Source organism: Budorcas taxicolor, chromosome 12 (assembly GCF_023091745.1).
Source record: "Budorcas taxicolor isolate Tak-1 chromosome 12, Takin1.1, whole genome shotgun sequence".
In the NCBI taxonomy this organism is placed as follows: Eukaryota; Metazoa; Chordata; class Mammalia; order Artiodactyla; family Bovidae; genus Budorcas; species Budorcas taxicolor.
Window position 1 is genome coordinate 11,967,085 of NC_068921.1, and position 21,462 is coordinate 11,988,546.

The 21,462-nt window shown below is 44.8% G+C and overlaps 1 protein-coding gene across 1 annotated transcript in view; it reads right to left on the minus strand.

The window, feature by feature from the left end:
- The window catches only part of VWA8 (von Willebrand factor A domain containing 8), a 373,132-nt gene that overhangs the window by 38,720 nt on the left and 312,950 nt on the right, over nucleotides 1–21,462 (minus strand). The window contains exons 38-40 of the mRNA XM_052649893.1: nucleotides 17,502–17,610; nucleotides 13,377–13,533; nucleotides 4,242–4,350 (exon numbers count right to left, since the gene is read on the minus strand). Coding sequence (XP_052505853.1) covers nucleotides 4,242–4,350; nucleotides 13,377–13,533; nucleotides 17,502–17,610 — 375 coding nt within the window. The remainder of the gene's footprint in view (nucleotides 1–4,241; nucleotides 4,351–13,376; nucleotides 13,534–17,501; nucleotides 17,611–21,462) is intronic.

A 21,462-nucleotide genomic window follows, 5' to 3' on the forward strand; every position in this document is an offset into this window, starting at 1 on the left:
GTATTCCTGCCTGGAGAATCCCATGGACAGAGAAGCCTGGTGGGCTACAGTCCATGGGGTCGGTAAGAGTCAGACACAGCTGAGCATGAGCACAGGACTTAAATGATCATAAAACTTTTTTTTTTTTTTTTTTTTAGGAAAATATTATTTATTTATTTGGCTGTGCCCAGTCGTAGATGTGACGTATGGAATCTTTAGTTGAGGCTTGTGAGAGCTAGTTCCCCAACCAGGAATCGAACCTGGGTCCCCTGCATTGGGAGCATGGAGTCTTAGCCATTGGACCACCAGGGAAGTCCTTGAAACTACATACAGAAGATAAAACCACAGCACTCCCTTTCTCAGTCGCTTCCACAATCCTCACTGACTACAAAAGGTAGGCAGCATGGATCACCTTCTTTCCAGTTTTCTCTCCACCACCCCCTACGCACAGGCCTACCCCGAAGCTGTGAATTCTACAGTCACGCTGGAGTTTGCCATTCTCCAAACAGCTTTGTGGTAAAGTCTTTGTCCCCTTCTCATTGGTTCCTCCTATCTTGACCAGACCTACCCAAACTGCCTTTGGTGTACGAACATTTGTTACTGGTCCGTGATACAATAGGTCACATAAATTGACAGCAATGATTTAGAAGTTTATATGACAATTTGACAAAGTAATTTTAGGTTTGTTGAACCTCATATTTAGTAATATGGGCTTGGATTTTGTATGCTGGTTTTTTATATCATTTTTTCACTAATTCATTTCTATTATATAAAGTATTAATCTGTTAAAAGGAAAAGAGGATTGAAGAACAAGGTAGCCTTTGTGAGGAGTTACTGGAAACAATCAACTGGGCTATTGCAGAAATAAGCTTCTTTGCGTGCATTCTAAGTCGCTTCAGTCGTGTCTGACTCGTTGTGACACCATGGACTGTAGCTTCCTTAGGATCCACTAAACTGGTTAGTAGGATGTGAGAGAAACACGAACATAAAGGTATTATTTTCCCAATTAACATGTGTGAAGGACTGGTCTTAAAAAAAAAAAAAGTATTCATTTGTGATCAAGTGAATAAAAAATAAAACCTGGCCGCTCTCCACAGAAAGTTTGAGAGGCGCTGGTCAAAACCATCTTTCCACCAGCATCCTTAGAAGAGTTGCCAACTGAAACCATACTCATCCTTCATGGTCCAGCTCAAATGACACTTCCTCTGTGAGTTCTTCCTTAACTGCCCAGCCTAGAAGTTGCTCACACAGCTGTCTCCAGAACCACAGCACTTAGTTAAAAACTCTGAAGCTTTACCAATTGTGTCTTCTCTTACAGCTACATGCATCTTCTTCACCAGGTTGGGTGTTGAGGTCAAGAACCATTATGCAAAATAGATATTCAGTCCCCTGGATGAAACATAGTTATTATAGATTAAATAAAGTGAATGGGGAAATGCTTTCCATTCTTTGCCTACCGCAAAGTGGGGGCTCTGAATAAAGTTCCTGACCAGGCAGCCACCCGCCTCCCAGCCTGAAAGCCTTCTGCATGTCACACTGAGTGGTACCCTGCCCGTGGCTGGCCCCCAGCTCACACCTGGGCTCACACAGTGTCAGCCCTTCCTCTATGCTGTGCCTTCCCCTCGGCATTGTTTTCACCCTGGTCTGTCTAGCAAATACTCGTCTGTCCTTCAAGACTCAGGTCACGGATCCTTTCCTTCAAAATCTATCCTAAGAGTTCCCTCATGGTCCAGTGGTTAAGAAGCCACCTGCCAGTGCAGAGGACCCAGGTTCTATCACCGGTCTGAGAAGATCCCCCATGCTTCGGGGCAACCAAGCCCGCGTGCCACAACTACTGAGCCCAAGCACCCTAGAGCCCATGCTCCGCAACAAGAGAAGACACTGCAGTGAGAAGCCTGTGTGCCACAACCAAAGCAGCTCCCACTCACCGCAACTAGAGAAAGCCCATGTGCAGCAACAAAGACCCAGCAGAGCCGAAAGTTACAGAAACAAATAAAATGTGAAATTCCTCCCTGAATCTTTCTCCTCTGGGCATCCACTGCGTTCTCTTCCTTGCTCTCCCCAGGCCCTTACATATTAAACAGAAATGATCTGTGCAGGTGCCTGTCCTCCCCCCGCCTCTAGGCTAATACCTTTGTTGAGTACGGAGATAATATCTAATTAATCTTTGTGCCCTCAGTGCCAAGCACAGCGCACATCAGTGTTCAGAAACACTATTTATCTGAACAATATGCCCATTTTGAACCACTGAAGGAAAAATAAAGAAGATAACTGTTGGTCCACGGAGATATCATGCCTCGCAAAACAAATCAGAGAAAGGCTAATTTAGTTGAGCCTGAGAATGAAATTACGGATAGCTGATTAGGAAAAAAACGCTAGAGAGAAGATAGGATTAAACTCAGTGGCTTTTTGTAGAAATGGATATTTTGTTTTGTTAGGGAAAGCTGGAATCAGAGATTCAGATTCTGAACTGAGTATAACTAGAGTTATCGCAGATTCTACTATTCTAACAAGAAAACTCTTGCTATTGCTTTGTAAAAGGTTCAATCGCCAGGACGCTATGATATCCCATGAGGAAGCCAGTCAAGAAGCAAGAGGAGGTCCCTGGTGAAAGATGTCTTAACATGTGGAAGAGGCATTAACTTGGGGCAAGACATTCCCTTTGCTCAGATATTGGTCTGGCCTCCTGGAATCAATGCGTGGGCTTCAAGCTGTGCTTTGCAAAGTTACCCCAAAGGGAGATTTGCTAGTTCCTGGCCAGACTTTGTGCTGTTCACCAAGGAAACACCCCTGGTTACTGGGATTCCACAATAACCCCAAGACAGTTGCATGGTATGAGTCAATCAGAACCACGTGGGACTGGCAGGAGATGCCCCAAAGGGGACCAAATCCAGGCCTCCTTGCTTTGGTTGCACACTACAGATCCATATGCCACAGCAGGCCCTGTCTATCTTTGGCCAGAAGCTATTTTCGACCGCCACTAGGGTTCCAAACTGACGACCAGAAAGCCCATTAAACAACTTGGTAGATTAAAAAAAAAAAAAATTCCCTAAGGGAAACACTTGAAAATATTTTAAGAAGTCACCACAGTGGATCTGACTTTTCTTCCTTTGATCTTGTAAACAGAACATTTATCTTAAAGGATTGATGTGAAATTAAATGCAATAATGTTTATAAAAATAACCATAGCATGGTGCCCAATGAATACCAATCAACACATTAACCAGAAGGGAATTCTGATTCCTTCAGTTAAAAACATATTCTTGCATTGCTTCCTAGAACTGTGACTCTTCCAGTGGCCCTTTTGTTCACAGGGTAAAACCCAGTGTTGCCATGCTCTCAGGGCATCCAGGGCTGGACCACCATCTGGTCCTCACAGCGTGGCCTGCCTTCTCCCTTGCCGTCATCTCCCACCACGCACACAGTCTTCTCAGTCACACTGAATTACGTGCTCCTCTCTGAGCTCACTGTGCTCTCCCAGGCCTCAGTGCACTCGTACGTCCCGCGTCCCATGTCAGAAATGTCCTGACTCCTCAACCAGCTGGAAAATTCCTCAGGATCTTTCAAGAGTGAACTCAAGCATTTCATCTTCCATAAAGCCGATTCTCACTCACCCCGCCAGAAGGTTCTTCTCTACAGAACGCCATGCACATTCTTCTCTACAGATCTTAGGAAACCGTTTGCTTGTCTTCTTTAAGTTCCTTCTTTGACAGCAAGGGCTGCATTTTGTTTCCCTGTCCCATCAATAACTTAAGAAATGAACGAATGACGTGACCATACCCCCTCTTCATTCTAAGTGCCAGCACCATTTGGCATCATCCTCATCACCCAGGAATCCCTCCTTTCGGCTCTTATTCACCTACTGCTTGGCCAGGGAGCTTAGAGCCCCTCAGAAGCTGCCCTCACTGCCCAGGGCAGTGAGCATTTGTTAAGTGGAAGGGAATTCAATCATTCGGCGTCACCTTGTTCCAGTAGAGGTGGGGTGCTCATAGGTCTAGATAAGGGAAATCAGAAGTCTGATGCTTTTGAAGTCACCGGTCAAACTACTGCTTCCTGGCCAGGAGGAAAGCTGAAGTCAAATATTTTCACTAAAATTCAACTAAGACAGCCACGGAGTGACCCACAGATTTTATGCAGACATTTTGGCATTAGTTAATTTTTTCTGACCATCTGGCTAGGATGCAGATAAATTTCTCCAGTGGTTCTGGGGTGAGTCTAATTGGGTGCCCAGATTATTTTCTCGGTTCGTTCATGTTGATTACCTGTAAATTATCCAGGATAATTCGGAGGGAGTGCACCTGTCGTCGAACAGCCCCTGAGAACCTTTCATAGGTGGCAGCATCATATTCACTCATTTGGATCTCCTTTAGCCTAAAATTGGAGGGTGAAAAAGACAACAGCTGAGAGCAAGTACCCGTGGATCTTTTACTGACAGTCATCTACTGCTAGAAATAGCCAACTTCTTAGTAACTCAGTTTGCCTTTGAGGAGAAAAAGCAAGAAGTCGGAGAGAACAAATGCATGGACACCAGGGGGGTAGGGGGTGGGGTGGGAGAAACTGGGAGGCTGGGATTGATACGTGCAGACCACTGAGCGCTGTGGTTGCTCAGTCGCTAAGTCCTGTCTGATCCCCGTGAACTAGAGCCTGCCCACCAGGCTCCTGTCCACGGGACTTCCCAGGTAAGAATATTGGAGTGGGCTGCCATTTCCTTCTCTTCCCAACCCAGGGATCAAATCTGCATCTCCTGCATCGGCAGGCAGATTCTTTACTGCTGAGCCACCAGGGAAGCCTGTACTCTAATGATGAAAGTGAAAGTGTAAGTCGTCGGTCGTGCCCGACTCTTTGTGACCCCATGGACTATATAGTCCATGGAATTCTCCAGGCCAGAATACCGGAGTGGGTAGTCTTTCCCTTCTCCAGGGGATCTTCCCAACCCAGGGATCAAACCCAGGTCTCCCACATTGCAGGCAGATTCTTTACCAGCTGAGCCCCAAGGGAAGCCCAGGAATACTGGAGTGGGTAGCCTATCCCTTCTCCAGCAGATTTTCCTGACCCAGGAATGGAACCAGGGTCTCCTGCATTGCAAGCGGATTCTTTACCAACTGAGCTATCAGGGAATATATAAAATAGACAACTGATAGGAACATACTGTACACCACAGGGGACTCTACTTAATGCACTGTGGAGTCCTAAGTAGGAGGGAGATCCAAAAGGGAGGGGATACATGTATATGTGTGGCTGACTGAGTTTGCTGTGCGGTAGAAGCTAACATGGATGTGAGAATTGGACCATAAAGAAAGCTGAGAGCCGAAGAATTGATGCTTTTGAACTGTGGTGTTGGAGAAGACTCTTGTGAGTCCCTTGGACTGCAAGGAGATCCAACCAGTCCATCCTAAAGGGGACCAGTCCTGGGTGTTCATTGGAAGGACTGATGCTGAAGCTGAAACTCCAATACTTTGGCCACCTGATGTAAAGAGTTGACTCATTGGAAAAGACCCTGATGCTGGGAAAGATTGCAGGCAGGAGGAGAAGGGGACGACAGAGGATGAGATGGTTGGATGGCATCACTGACTTGATGGACATGAGTTTGAGCAAGATCCAGGAGTTGGTGATGGACAGGGGGCCTGGCGTGCTGCAGTCCAGGGGGTCGCAAAGAGTCGGACACGACTGAGCGACTGAACTGAACTGAACCGAGAAGCTAACACAACATTGTAAAGCAATCATACTTCAATAAAAATTAATTGATAAAAAATAACAATTAAAAACTACAGAAAACCAGCTAGTTCAAGTAAAAAGAAATAAAGGAAAGGCAAGAAGTGATGTCTCCAGCTAATGTTTCAAAAGAGAGGAATGTGTGTGTAGTGATGTGCTGGAAAATGGTTAACAAGTTGCCCTGCAGGGGCAAAGCAGCCCTGATTTGTAGTGTTTGTTGATGCCTGTGTAACTGATTTTATCAACAGAGAGGCCCCTGAGTTAGAAAGCGCCCGTGTGCGTCGCCTGTGTAGCACACCACTATTGCATCCCAGACGTGCGCCCGTGACGCTGGCAGCTGGTCAGCTCCTGTGGCAGGTTCCTAGAGAGATCCCATGGGATGCTTTTTAAGACCAAGGACATATATTTTTGGTTGACCAAGATAACAGCTCCTGCCCAGAGACTGTCAATAAAAAGGTTGCTTCGTAAAACAGGAGTTTTCTGAAATTGCCGACTGTGTACTTTTAATAGGATAATTGTGTTCTAATACTACTGTGGCGCTGAAATTCTGGTGCTCCTTTTTATTATTTTTCCATTATTTGCTTCAGCTGCAGCCCCACCTCTGCACTTGCAGTTTCCTGAACAAACCCTGCGCCCTTACCTCGGTCTCTCCCACCCGTCTTTACCTGCTGACTCCCGTGAACTCTTCACCTCAACGGTCGTCTCTCCCAGGAAGCCTGCTCTGACCTCTGGTCTGCGGTCTGGGCTCCAATATCACTTCGTGCTTGTCGCTATACAATGGTCGCTACCTGTGCTAGGGTCTGCTTCCCGTCTCCCCAACTGTCTCCTTGATTTTTCTTATCTTTATCTGCATGGTGGTTAGCATGATACCTAGCATAACAGATGCTCAAAACAAACTGAGACAAATCACTGAAATACAAATAAGACTCCACTGTTGAAAATCTGTGCATGCTGCGTGTTCAGTTGTGTCCAACTCTTTGCGACCCGTGGACTGTAGTCCGCCAGGCTCCTCTGTCCATGGGATTCTCCAGGCAAGAATACTGGAGTGGGTTGCCATGCCCTCGTCCAGGGGATCCTCCCGACCCGGGGACTGAACCCACATCTCCTGTGTCCCCTGTATTACAGGTGGATTCTATACCAGCTGACCCATCAGAAAAGCCCTACAGTATCTTAAACTAGTCAGAAGTAGAAGGTTTTGCAGTGTTGTATTCATAATAGACTAATTCGATGACACATTTCTACAAATTTCTATAAATGTAAAGGGTACTAACACTAGAATAGGGAAAGATGAATGTATATCAAAAGCCTAACCACAGCACAGTTTTCTAGCTATTGCTACTGTGTGTGTGTATGTATGTGTGTACAAGTGTGTGCACGCATGCAATGTTGGAGGTGTGGATCCTCAGTGTTGAGCTGAAACTCTTACCTGGAGTGTATTCTTATTTCCCTTGGCTGGAGATGAACCCCCTAATGCTCTCACTGAAGATGAATGGTCTCTATTCCTCCCATCAGGCCACGCTCTGGGAAGATTCCATCCATCAGAGGGCAGAGTGCTGGAGTCTTATTAGAATCACACCATGTTGGGCTTAGACCACCATGAGGGCAGACGGGCAGTTCCTGCCCTACCACCTGGCTGGTTAGCTAACGCCACCTCAAGTGTCAAGACCTAGCGCAAAGGTCACGTCCTATGAAGTCTTGCTTGGTCCCTCCATGAGCAGTCTCTTTCACGTATCTTCCATAGATATCTGCTATGGAACCTATACATTTTATTGCTTTTAATACATGTCTATTTTGCTCTATCAGAGTGTTTTTCAAACATATTTTCCACAGCAGAAAATGAACTTTACATTGAGATCCAGTATACAAAAAAATGCATGTACACATATGTGTGTGTGTACTTGAGCCAAATACTCAATGAAATTTAATGAGCTTTACTACACGTGAGGTGCTCTGATATTTTCTCTTCTAATTCTCTAGGAAAAGGAATGTGCCTTGGTTTTTCTCAGCATCTCCAGCGCCAGCACAAGCCCTGGTACCCAGTGGCATGCAAGAAATGCTGCCAAGCAGCACTTTGGAAACACTGGCTATCAAACAGGAAATACCCGAAAGGCAAATAACATCTGAATGGTTACTTCCTGAGGTGACATGCGAAGGTGCCCTATAAATCGAATTTCCTCTCTGTTCTGAAGGACAGAAAGGAATATGTGTGTAGGATTTGACCTCTTATGTGTAGTTTTGGCAATCTCTTAAACCTCTCTTTAAGTTTTCATCAATGAAGATACGTCTCAAGTGTCAAGCCTGACAGATGCTGGGCATGATGACCACTGCAAGATATTTTACCAACATCCTTCCTACCTGGGAGGCCAGTACACTCTCACTCAAAGAAGAGAGGTTAGGAAAAAAAAGTCGGCATAAAGCTTGTCCTTAGCAGGACGCACAGACACACAGACACACAGACACAGACACAGACGCAGACACACAGAGACACACACAGACGCACAGACACACACACACACACCACCACCACCCCCACCACCCCCCAAGGAAGGAACCAGGCAGTTGGTAAGTCACTCCAGGCAGACTGGCTTTTGTAGAGAGATCTGAATTAACTCCAGTTACAATGATACCTCTGGCATGAGCGTGTTGCTCCCAAAACACACCACATGCTGTTCTAATTAGGAAGAAATCTGGAAATCATATTCCAAGCTGTGTTAGCTTTCACGAAGATCACCTACAAGGTGTTCAAAGCTGATAACATTCTCAAAGATGAAGGCCGAAGCAGGGAGTGGGGAAAGAAAACAGGACATGCTGGCCTCTGCATCAGACAAGACCCTTGGCGCTAATACTCTCCAGCCCACAGAGCTGGCTGCAAACGTGTCTCTCTGCTGCTTTAACCCCGATCAAAACTGCAGGGCACAGCTGCTTCACATCGTAGTAATCTACGCAGACTGACTGCGCTTTCCTGGCACAGCGTACTCTTAAAGGGTATATTTATTGTTACGTAAGAGTCTGGGAATTTTAGGTCTCATTTTACTTTTTTCATATAGGTCAGATTTAAATTCTGTAATTTTGGATCATTTATGAGGAAAACAAACATAACCTAAGATCTACTGTGTAGGGCTGATTAGTCTTGCAAATGCTCGTGGGTACAATTTCCACAATTGGTGCCCACCTGAGAGGATTTTCCAAGCATGTAAAAGCACCTCACCATCTATTTCATTCCTGGTTTGTTGGTTTAATGTCTGTCCGGCTTTGTATGTGTCTTATGCTTGTCTACTTCTGTTATTCTTCCTGAGTTAATCGGTTCTTGACAAGTAAGAACCAGTATCTAGCCAAAATCCAGATACAAATGAACGCTAACTAAATGCTCTGTTGATGATGTCAAAACCCATCAGTAGAATTAAGCTCTTCAGGGCAATATGGTGGACCCCTAGGCTGATGGGCCGGGCTGGCAGTCAGTCTGGTTTCAGCCAGTATTTGAATTAAGTACGAAAGGGTGATAGCATTAGTTGTTTGCCCATGTGTATTATTCATTCACAAACATGTATGTGCTTGCTATGTACTAGGTTCTTTGTGTAGCTACTGGGGATGTTTTGCTATTGTTTTGTTGCTAAGTTGTAGAGGGCAAAAACATCTGCCCTCAAGGAACTTGAAGTCAGTGGAGAAGAAATCAACTACTCATACAAGTAACACAATGGGAAATAGTGATAATAACTATGGAGAGAAGGTATAGGCTGCTATAAAAGCAAACGTACAGGGCCTTGACTTCATTCTGCATTTACCTAGACTTGCAAAATAGCTTCGAAACTAACTATTGGATGATAGTGAAGAACGCTTCTTTTTTTTACCGACAAAGGTCCATCTAGTCAAAGCTATAGTTTTTCCAGTAGTCAAGCTAAGTGCCGACGAACTGATGCTTTTGAACTGTGGTGTTGGAGCAGACTCTTGTGAGTCCCTTGGACTGCAAGGAGATCCAACCAGTCCATCCTAAAGGAAATCAGTCCTGAATATTCATTGGAAGGACTGATGATGAAGCTGAAGCTCCAATACTTTGGCCACCTGATGGGAAGAACTGACTCACTGGAAAAGACCCTGATGCTGGGAAAGATTGCAGGCAGGAGGAGAAGGGGACAACAGAGGATGAGATGGTCGGATGGCATCACTGACTTAATGGACGTGAGTTTGAGCAAACTCTGGGAGTTGATGATGGACAGGGAAGCCTGGCGTGCTACAGTCCATGGGGTTGCAAAGAGTCAGACAAGACTGAGTGACTGAACTGAACTGAATAGTATTGTGCATTTTTATTTTTTTAAATAAAGTATTCAGAGATAAACTCTGAACTATTTATGATAAAAAAGAAAATCTTGAATTAGCTTAAAACAAGAAACTCAGGGTTGGGAACTAGGAAGGAGTCAGATTTTCTTCTTGAAGTTGAGAGAACAGGTCCACAGGATTCATTACATGTTTCTATTTTTGTTTATGTTTGAAAAGTTTCATAATAAAAAGTTTAAGAAAAACTTTGCTGTTGTTGTTCAGTAGTTAAGTCATGTCTGACTCTTTGCGACCTCATGGACTGCAGCATGCCAGGCTCCTCTGTACTTCACTATCTCCTGGAGTTTGCTCAGATGCAATGTCCATTGAGTCGGGGTGATGATATCTAAACATCTCATCCTCTGCTGCCCACTTCTCCTCCCACCTTCAATCTTTCCCAGCATCAGGGTCTTTTCCAATGAGTCAGTTCTTTGCATCAGGCAGCCAAAGCATTGAAGCTTCAGCTTTACCATCAGTCCTTCCAATGATTATTCAGGACTGATTTCCTTTAGGATGGACTAGTTTGATCTCCTTGCTGTCCAAGGGACTCTCAAAGAGTCTTCAACACCACAATTGGAAATCATCAGTTCTTTGACGCTCAGTCTTCTTTATGGGCCAACTCTCACATCCATATATGACTACTGGAAAAACCACAGCTTTGACAATATGGACATTTGTCAGCAAAGTAATGCCTCTGCTTTTTAATATGCTATCTAGGTTTATCATAGCTTTTCTTCCAAGGAACAAGTGTCCTTTAATCTCATGGCTGCAGTCACCATCTGCAGTGATTTTGGAGCCCAAGAAATTAAAATCTGTCACTGTTCCCACTTTTCTCCCACCTATTTGCCATGAAGTAATGGGACTGGATGCCAGACTTTAGTAGTACTAAACTGAATACTCGTCAAATGGGACTATTACTACACAAAAGTAGATAGCAACATTTTTCTGTGTGTTCTCTTTTTCAGGGTCTCCACGTGCTTTTGTTTCATCCTCTCCTTTCTCATCCCCTTGTCCAGCTCCTCTGTATTTGAAGTACCTTCTGGTACTCTCTCACTTGGATTTGGATTCTTCTCTGCCGCATTTAGTAGAGGTATATGGTGTCTCAGATGGTAAAGAACCTGCCTGCGATGCTGGGGACCTGGGTCCGATCCCTGGGTCGGGAAGATCCCCTGGAGAAGGGAACGGCAACCCACTCCAGTATTCTTGCCTGGAGAATGCCATGGACAGAGGAGCCTGGTGGGCTACAGTCCAAGGGGTTGCAAAGAGTCAGACACGACGAAGTGAGTAACACTTTCACAGTTTTCTCAGTCCCTTCTCCACTTTTTCTCTCTCCTCCCTTATATCCACTAAATTTAGTTGCCTTATTATCACAGATGCTCCCTAATTTCTTTATCCTGTGGGGCAATTGTACTTAACAGAACCAGATTCCTCACTGTCTATCCTGGGAATTAGAGAAGGGGTTCTACACTTGCACCCAAGCATGACTTACAACTGGAGAAGTAAATGGTAACCCACTCCAGTATTCTTGCCTAGACAATTCCAAGGATAGAGGCGACCGGCAGGCTACAGTTCCTGCAGTTGCAAGAGTCAGACACGACTTAGCGACCAAACCACCACCACGACTTACAAGTCCTTCTGTGTGAATTGCTCTATTCATTTGCCCACTTACACAAAAATTGAGACAGGACTGGTGAGGTTTTCAGTGTGGGAACAACAGGAACTCATTGGTTGGGAAGGAGAAGATGATGTGTATCTAATTATTTGGTTCCTTTCCCAAGTAAATATTTATTGTTTATATGAAATGTAAAATTAAAACTGTATCTTAATTCTAACAAGATCTTGCATTATTGGATTCCTCCCACCTTTCTTTTGAGAAGTTTAAACTGTTTCCATTCCTAACATCATTTGTCCTTACAACCTCTCTGAGAGGAAGGGGGAAGGGAGTCACCTATCACCAAAAGAACAGACTGACGCACGGCGAGGAGAAATCAATTGTTGGAGGTCTCCAGGGAAGCCGGCAGAAGGGCTGGGAGTGACACTTGTCATATCTACCTGCTGAGTACACGAGGGCCCGAAGCCTTGCAGGGTTTCCTGAGGGTGTGTCCGGAGGGACCTCAGTTTTTATCCCCATTGTTCTGGACTGTTTACTTGCAGGATGTTTAAGCCCAGCACATAATGTAATACCAGATGTCCTGCGTGGGAGGAATTTCGGAACTCATGGACGCTGGAGAGTGTGCTTTATTTGAACTGTGCCCAGCTCCTTCCATGGAGCCCAACAGCTTAAATCTGCCTCCCAGACCATGACTCTCACCCTCAATCCCAAAGGAGATCTTCCTGGTTCTTTGGTACTTGTCACTTTGAGCTGAAGAACCCAGGTGGATGTCTAGGGAAAGAGTCATGAGGTTTCTTCTCATGTTCTAGACGATTCCAATCAGAGTGGCCCCACATGGTTCCAGAATGAAAGCTACAGGCTCATGGGCCTGGATCTCAAGGCCTCTACCCACTGACAGTCAACCCCACTCCCCACTGGCCCCAGCTGGTATGGATATGGCCGGCTCTCGCCACAGTCACTCTGCTTATCCTGGCTTGCTCACTTAGCTTTCCCTTCCTGGAAGGTCCGAATACCGGCTGTGTTCAGGCCTCACCTCACATCAGCCCAGTGACTCTTCCCTTCTCTGTATGGCTAGAGGGCACAGCCTCTGTATCACGTGACTTCAGCACTTAAACAGGGTGTGTGTGAAAGTATGTGTGTGTGTGTGTGTGTGTACACTAGTCCTGTCTCCACATAAATCTACAAGATTCCTGAGGGGCAGGAAGGGACCATCGTGGAATGTTATCTCAATTTGCTATGTGGCCTGGGAATAGATGTGGATGGAATGATCTGACTTTAGTTTCTCCAGAGGGAAATACCTTTGGTTTTACTTTTTTAAAAAGATTTATTTATTTTTTTGATGTGAACTGTTTTTTAAAGTTTTCATTGAATTTGTGACAATATTGCTTCTGTTTTCTATGCTTTGGCTTTTTAGCCTTGAGGCATGAGGGATCGTAGCTCCCTAACCAGGGATCAACCGGCACTCCCTGCATTGGAAGGTGAAGCCTTAAGCACTGGACTACCCAGGGAAGCCCCTGGTTTTACCTTCTAAAGTGCTCAGTTCTTCCTCTATACCGTTATATGCAATTAATACATTTAAAAGGGCCTGAGCCGAAAGAGCCGGAGATTATGTTCACTCAGCTGTCTCCAATGGGGGGTGAGGTGGCTACGGGTTGCAGTTTGTGGTCTAAGTGGCTGCATGAAGTGGAGAATCACAGAACCTGGGTCTGCTCAGGGTTTGCCATGACGTTTCCCCGCTCCGGACGCAGGGGGGACCACCCACCTCTGTTGAAACGCTCTCTGGCCCATCTCTCTCGCAGCTCTCTTCACCTCCTCAGGAACAGCGTCTTTCTCAGCCTGAGAGACCTGGTAGACTGTGTGGCCTGCGTCCAGCCGGTAAGGACCTCCCTTGCCGCCCAGGCCTGCGGTGTCTCTTCCACCTGGGAGGAAACCATGAAAGTCCAGGTGACTAGTCTGATCTAGAGCACAAAAGAGCAGGGCTGTAAGGCAGTCCCATGAAGTATATTAATTATACCTGCGTGCTGTGCTAAGTCCCTTAAGTTGTGTCCGACTCTTTGAGACACCATGGATTGTAGTTTGCCAGGCTCCTCTGTCCATGGGATTTCCCAGGCAAGAATACTGGAGTGGGTTGCCATGCCCTTCTCCAGGGGATCTTCCCCACCCAGGGAACAAAACTGTGTCTCCCACGGCTCCTGTATTGCAGGCACAGTCTTTATCGCTGAGCCAGTGGGAAAACTAGTAATTATTCAGATGACTTTCTTCTGGAAACACAAGGTGTCCCCCAGTTTAGGATACTCTTCTTCTCCATCCAGCGAATTCCAACCCATATTTCAAGGCTCAGTCCAAAATCCATGACCCCTCACCTGATGACAGCCACACAGGGATCAATACGCTTATGCCCTGTTTGTTATTCCTTAAATTTTTTCTTTTCTTACCACCTATAGGATGAATGGGATTATATTTTATATTTCTTTGTAGCTCTGTACCTATAAGAGTACAAGCTTAAACACCATAAATACTTGGTGTGTGCGTGCGTGCAGTCGCTTCAATCATATCCAACTCGTTGCGACAGGCTCCTCTGTCCACGGGGATTCTCCAGGCAAGAGTACTGGAGTGGGTTACCATGCCCTCCTCCAGCAGATCTTCCCAACCCAGGCTGAACTCGTGTCTCCTGTGGCTCCTGCCTTGCAGGCCGATTCTTTACCTCTCAGCCACTGGGGAAGCCCCAAATACTTTGTGTGTAAATATATGTTAATTAAATGAACAACACTCCTCTTTCTTCACAGTAACCTGATTTTTCATTAAAATCAAAGAAAGATGGTTAGGCTATGGGTATTGCTTCTTCTGCTTTGCAAGTGGTAAAAATAAAGCACAGAGAAGTTAAGTGACAGACATGTGAACTCATATCAGTGGCTGAGCCAGATGAGAAGTCAGCTATTATACTTTGACTTTTAGCTTAGAGTAACATACCATAGATAAATACTGTCAGCTTCAGGACAGTTTTAAAATACAAACCCAAGTTTACACACTTGTTGGAGAAGGAAATGGCAATCCACTCCCGTATTCTTGCCTGGAGAATCCCTTGGACAGAGGAGCCTGGTGGGCTACAGTTCATGGGGTCGCAAGGAGTTGGACGTGACTAAACAACTAACACTTTACATGGCTGTAAATGTGCATTATGTAATACTGTATGTTGTAGGTATAAATTCAATGCCTAGAAGACTAGGTAGGTAATATTATAAGAAGTGGTGAGAACTTGGCTAACTAGAGAGGACTTGCCTTGTCTAAATATCTTCAAATTCAAATCATCTTAAAACATGACATGGACCGCCAAAATACATATATCGGCTAGATTTGGGCCCTGGGTTATCAGTTTATTACCCCAGCTTTATAATGATTAAAATATTGGCAATTAGTTTCTTTTGTTCCTTTACACATAAGTTGGGACTTAGAAGAGATCCTAATATTGGAGGGGTAGCATAATATTGTCCATTATAGTCAAGTATTGATTAGTATAGTATACTAATAGTATTAATAGGAACGCTAGCGTTATACAGTACAGTACTGTATAGGCAAGTCAGACTGCCTGAGTTTGAATCCTGGTTCCAACGTACTAGTCACGTGTCCTTGAGGGAAGTTCGCTAACTTCTCTGTGTCTCAGTCACACTCAGCACAGCGACTGGCACAAAATGAGAGCTCTAAAAGGGACTTGTCTCACTATCACTATGTAGACAACTTCCAGTGCACAGAGTGAGCCCATTTCTAAGTTTCATAAAGTGGAAATTTTGAAAGTCTTTAGGCTTTGGATAAATTATGCTATGTTTTCCTTTTCTCCCTTGAAGCCTTAATTGGTGTAATAAGTTCAAAGTAAGAACTCAGCATGCTCTGCTTCCCTTATCAAAGTCCAGGTAGGTCATTTCCTTTTGGGAAATACCATGAGAACAGCCCATTAATTACAGTATTTTTATCCTTTGATTCCAGCTCATCTTATTTCTTTTTTATTTAGAAATTGCTGGTGGAAAATTCCACCTTGGATGTGTGTGACCCCTGGCTGTCGCTTATGGATGGTCAATGGGCGGAGAGGACTATGGTCATGAGATTCAGGGGTGGAAATGCTGTCCTGAGACCTGACTCCCTTTCTACCGGAGGTGCTCCTTATTTATGGGTAGGTCATAAATGAGAACTTAAAACTTCCCAGGTGCTGAGATGAGATTGTTTCTGGTGAAAGCAGGGAATGACCTACAACCATCTACAGGCTGGTGTGAGTGACAGTCAGTCCCTTGGCAAAGTCAGATGGGGGTGGAGAAGACGTGAGGGTGGAATTCTTCACAACCTGCACTTCCAAGAAGCCTTTAATTTGAACTTGTGACTCCAGAGTGTGAGCTCAGCTGCGTGAGACTCTTTGCGACCCCACGGACTGTAGCCTGGCAGGCTCCTCTGTCTATGGAATTTTCCAGGAAAGAATACTGGAGGGGGTCGGCATGCCCTTCTCCAGGGAATCTTCCCGACCCAGAGATTGAACCTATGTCTCTTGTATCTCCTGCACTGGCAGGCAGGTTCTTTACCACTAGTGCCAAAATGATCTCAAGGTATAATACTGAAACTAACCCTGGATATGCTAAATCTGTGAAGATACGGGGGAGAGAGACAGGGAGGGGGCTTTGATGGTGAAAAAGGAATCAAATGACTCATGTAATCAAATGATCACCTTCAGTGCAGAGAATTCTGAGGCAGAGAGGGACAAAGAGAAAAAGAATTTGTAGCGGAAGAGCCTTGACAGACTGACAACTCAGCTGGGAAGTAAAAGCAGGGTCATCAGTCCGGACAGATATACGAGCTGTTAGATGCGAGCTGAATAACAAGTGAGCACCTCCACTCCAGAGTAAGTAGCCTATGGCTGGGAAGCCTGCATCTGGCCAGCGCGTCCCACAGTGCATTCCACAGGGATTAAATCCTGCTGGCTTGACACTAACTTCCAGATCAAAGGCCATTTCTAAAAATATCCTTCCTTTCAAGCTGATGCTTGATGAATAAACAGAGCAGGAGAGGGGTCCACGGGCCTGCTGGATAGCACATTGTCCCCGGACGGTAACCCATTTCCTCCCGAGGCTGTCAAGGCCAAGGAGCACAGACTGTCCCCAGCGAAGACAGAGAACGGAGCTCGTGCTGGCACGGCTCACGGCCGCGATAAGATCAGACGGTGCGCACACAGTCTGGCCCTATTCCTGCGGCCCCACAGCTGTGTCGCTCCAGCTGCCGCAGAGGAAAGAGGAAGGCCGTGGTCTTGGCTGGGAACAATGCTCTCGACAGGCAGCCAAGAGGAAGGGACAGACCCCAGTCATCGGCTCAGACCATAACCATCTCTCTTATCTCAGAACCCCGCAGCCTCGACGTACTCTCTTCTGAGATGTGGAAGACAAGGACCATGTCTTTTCAAAGTCAGCTGGTCCAGAAAGAATTTACTGTCGATTTCTGGAATGGTCCCAAGGACAGGGAATTTAAAAGAGGGGATTAACGCTTTTAATGAATGCGTTTTTCATGCCAGGTCTTGAGCTCAGCACTTTGCAGTCATAATCTTACTGAATCCTCACCACAATCTTGGGAGGCAGTTCATAGTAGACCCCTTTGATCAATGAGGACCAGAACAGTCTGAGGTCAGGGGGTTGCTGCCTCTGACTGTCTGCTGAGTCTGCGGGGCTCCAAATGCCAGGGCTTTTCGTGTCTCAAAATCATGCTGCGTCAGAGGGCAGAAGCACACTCCAGCTGACTAATGGGGTTGGAGGAGAAGGCAAACGGATTCCTGAGCCTTCTTGGGGCTGGTGGGCTGTCCACATGGGCTCACGGAGTCTCTGGAAGCCTGACCCAGGAAAGTGCCCATGCTACCAACCTGTGCCGCCAGCCCAGGTGTTACCACCCACATGTGGCATGTTGTCTGGGTCCTCCTTCCCATGTTTGGGGGAACTCACGTCTTCACCGCTCGCTCTTTCGATTGTTATCTGAAAATGAAGAAATAAGATATTATCATTCTCCGTGACCAAGGCCAGGACCTGCAGGACAGAAAGAAAGGACTGTTTATCCCTAAGTCCTTAAGGTAGCTCATAACCTGATAGATACTGTTGATAGATGCTCATGATAGATGCTGTTCGTGTCTGGCAAAATTTCACCAGATTTTACATCCACTGGGTTGGGAAGGAAACAAATTTAATTATAAAAAGTATTCTTTACAAAAGAAAAAAAAGGAGTTAGACTGGATCATGGGGCTTCCCAGGAGGCGCTAGTGGTAAAGAACCCGCCAGTCAGTGCAAGAGATGCAAGAGACAAGGGTTCAGTCCCTGAGTTGGGACGATCTCCTGGAGAAGGGAATGGCAATTCACTCCAATATTCTTGTCTGGAGAATTCCATGGACTGAAGAGCCTAGCGGACTATAGTCCACCTGGTCCAGCTGAGTCACGGCAGATAAACATTCATCTATTTGATTTTCAAAGAAATCCCATTCCTCAGAAAAAGGCTACTTTATATGAAATATATGAAAAAAGAAACCCAGGAAATATACCTTTGTGTGCTTCACTGATATACGTTATGTGCACAGAGACTAAAAACTGCTTATTTTCTGGGCCCACTCTCATTACGGTATTTTAGCTCTCCTAGTTCATCTGTATTTTAAAACTGGACTTACTGTTCCTGCATATCAAACAGAACAAGCGGCACTTTAGCCTTTCTCTTTGAGAGCCTACAGCTCATTCATTGGTCCCTAATTTAATTCAGCACAGATTCACCAAAAGTACTGATAACCACACTGGAATTCCATCCTAGCAGTCAGCTCAGTAGATATTACTCCATAATAAAAAGCATCTGAAGCAGTCACATTCATGCACCCTATGAGCCTGCTCCCAAATACGATTTTCAGGGCAGAGCAGATCAACTGTTTGTTCAAACAAGCCTTAATGGGAAATGTATTGGCAAGGAATCATCTGAAGTACCGTGAGGCCTGCAAAAGCCAGGGAGGACTGGTCACTGCCCTCGAATTGCTCACGGTGGAGCAGGGGAGCTTGGAAATGGACCTGGAGCATGACGCCAGGTCAGTCTTGAGAGCTGACCCGTGCCTTCTTAGTGAGTGGACTTTTCATTCTGGATGTTAGGATAAACAAAGGTAGGTAGGTAATCTAAGGCCTTTGCAAATAAAATGGCTATCAAGAATGAATTCAACATAATTTCGACTGTGTTATATCCAGACTCGTTCATTTCAAATGTTATGACATTGTAACAAGGTTTCAATTAAGTGGACCTTTCTGCCCTTACCAGGGAAGCCCTGCTGGTTAAAATGGTGAAGAATCTGCCTGCAGTGCAGGAGATGTGGGTTCGATCCCTGGGTCGGGAAGATCCCCTGGAGGAGGGCATGGCAGCCCACTCCAGTATGCTTGCCTGAAGAGTCCCACGGACAGAGGAGCCTGGCGGGCTCCGGTCCAGGGGGTTGTGAAAGAGAGGGACACGAGTGAGCAGCTAGCACACGCCTGCCTTTAGCTCTGGCAGCACCGACAGAGCTTTTGCCATAACTTCAGCATGTTTTAAAATTTGGCAGCCAGGACGTGACAGTTGACATGAATTCCACGCATACAATCATGCTCCCCCAAAATGGGTGAAAATAAATTCTTCTTTTAAAAAATTAAACTATGCAGAATAGCTAGCAACATTTAGAGAACAAATAAACATTTAAAGTATTTTCCCCAAAACTTGCCACCACTTTCTAACTTTTTAAGAGTGTAAGAGATTCGTAGTAAATTAAAATATGTATACTGACTACAAGAACTCTAGACCAGCACTAACTAATAAAATTTTCTGTGCTGATAGAAGTATTTATACTTGAGGGATCTAATATGGTAGCTTATTACGCAATGTACCTACTGAGTACTTGATTTTTAAATTTTATTTAATTAACTAAAATTTAAGTTTGAAATTACCATATGTAGTCCGTGACTATCTCACTGGACAGCACAGAACAAGGACAAGCTTGCCTCAGCCAGGAGATAATGTTTGGTTATCTTAGCAGTATCTTATAGATGTTTTCCACGAGAAATGAGAAAAATAAGAAACATTTCAAAATTGAGATAGAGTTTTATTCTGTGTCAATTTAAGAAATCTACATAAAAGTTATGACTACAGTCTAATGGATTTTTAAAAAAAACATAATGGAACTTACATATGGAAATATATTATAATAAGATGATACGCTTTTTAATCCATAAAGATACATTTATTACAATAATGGTGTTCAAAACACTTCTGGAGTGCTTTAGGAAGGATCCGCAGAGTCCACGGCAGATTCTATTTTAATATCTTTAATGGTGGAAATTCTGTATTCTTTAAAAATAGATTTGATTTTTAATAAATAGCTAAAGGATATTTGGAACTGACGTGTATGAACCAAATAGTTCTGATGTGTGTGAATTATTTGCTAACTTACTCTGCACTCTTTGCAAAGTCAATTAACTTCTCTGGGGCTAAACCTTCTCATCAGAAACTAAAGGGGGTTGGAACTAAATAATCTCTCCCATTCCACTTAACATTGACATGTTCTATCTAACTCATTAAACAATTCAAAATCTGGTAAATGAGCGGTTTTAGTCAAAATCAAATTATAAAACAATGAGACTAGTTTGCTTCATAAGAGTTGTGACACTTCTACAGGTCAATTCTAAAAGAGGAAGCTCTAAAAATGGTCTGGGCCATGACAGCATTACTGCAGTAACTGTTCTTAACACCAGCCGTCACTTTAGGGTGTATTATCTATTAAAAATAAATAAACAACAAAGTCCTACTGGATAGCACAGGAAACAATGGAAAAGAGTAGAGGAAAGAATGTGTATATACATACATATATATGTAACTGAGACACTTGTGTACAGTAGAAATTAACACATCATTGTAAATCAACTATACTTCAGTACAAAATGGGCTTCCCTGGTGGCTCAAACAGTGAAGAATTTGCCTGCAATGCGGGAGACCCAGGTGTGATCCCAGGGTCAGGAAGATCCCCTGGAGGAGGGCATGGCAACCCACTCCAGTATTCCTGCCTGGAGAATCCCACGCACAGAGGAGCCTGGCGGGCTACAGTCTATGAGGTCGCAAAGAGTCGGACTAGACTGAGTGACACTTTCACTTTCTTTCAATACAAAATAAATGAATAAAAGAATTTCAGAAGAGGCACAGGAAACAGAGTCCTAGGTGTCTTAGTAACTTTACTTTCATTATAAACCAATCTCCTTTTTTTCTTTTTTTTTAAATTTTACTTTACATTACTGTATTGGTTTTGCCATACATCAACATGAATCCACCACGGGTGTACACATGTTCCCAATCCTGAACCCCCCTCCCACCTCCCTCCCCATACCATCTCTCTAGGTCATCCCAATCTCCTTGAGACATCTGACCACAATTCAGACGGGGGAGCCTGGCGGGTTGCCGTCTATGGGGTCGTACAGAGTCAGACACGACTGAGGTGCCTTAGCAGCAGCAGCTGTAAGAGGACAGCCTTTCAAGAATAAGTACTAAACGGTGGCACAAGGCAAAAGAAAAGGGCTCTCAAATAGCCCCCTCAGCTACCTGCAAAATGACAGCTCTTGGAGTTGTGCAGACACCTACAATGGGCCATCAGGGAGGAGGAAAATTTGTGTGAACTTTCTGGGCAGAAAGGAACTGCTGTGTTGCCACCTGTGTGTCCTGCCGGGAGCTGGCACGGCTCACACTGCCAACAAGGCTGCTCCCCACCAACCCCAAATGGGAGTCTGGAGATGTTTCAAAATTGACAAATTCTTGACAAAAACACTCATCAGCCCAAACACAGTGGATTC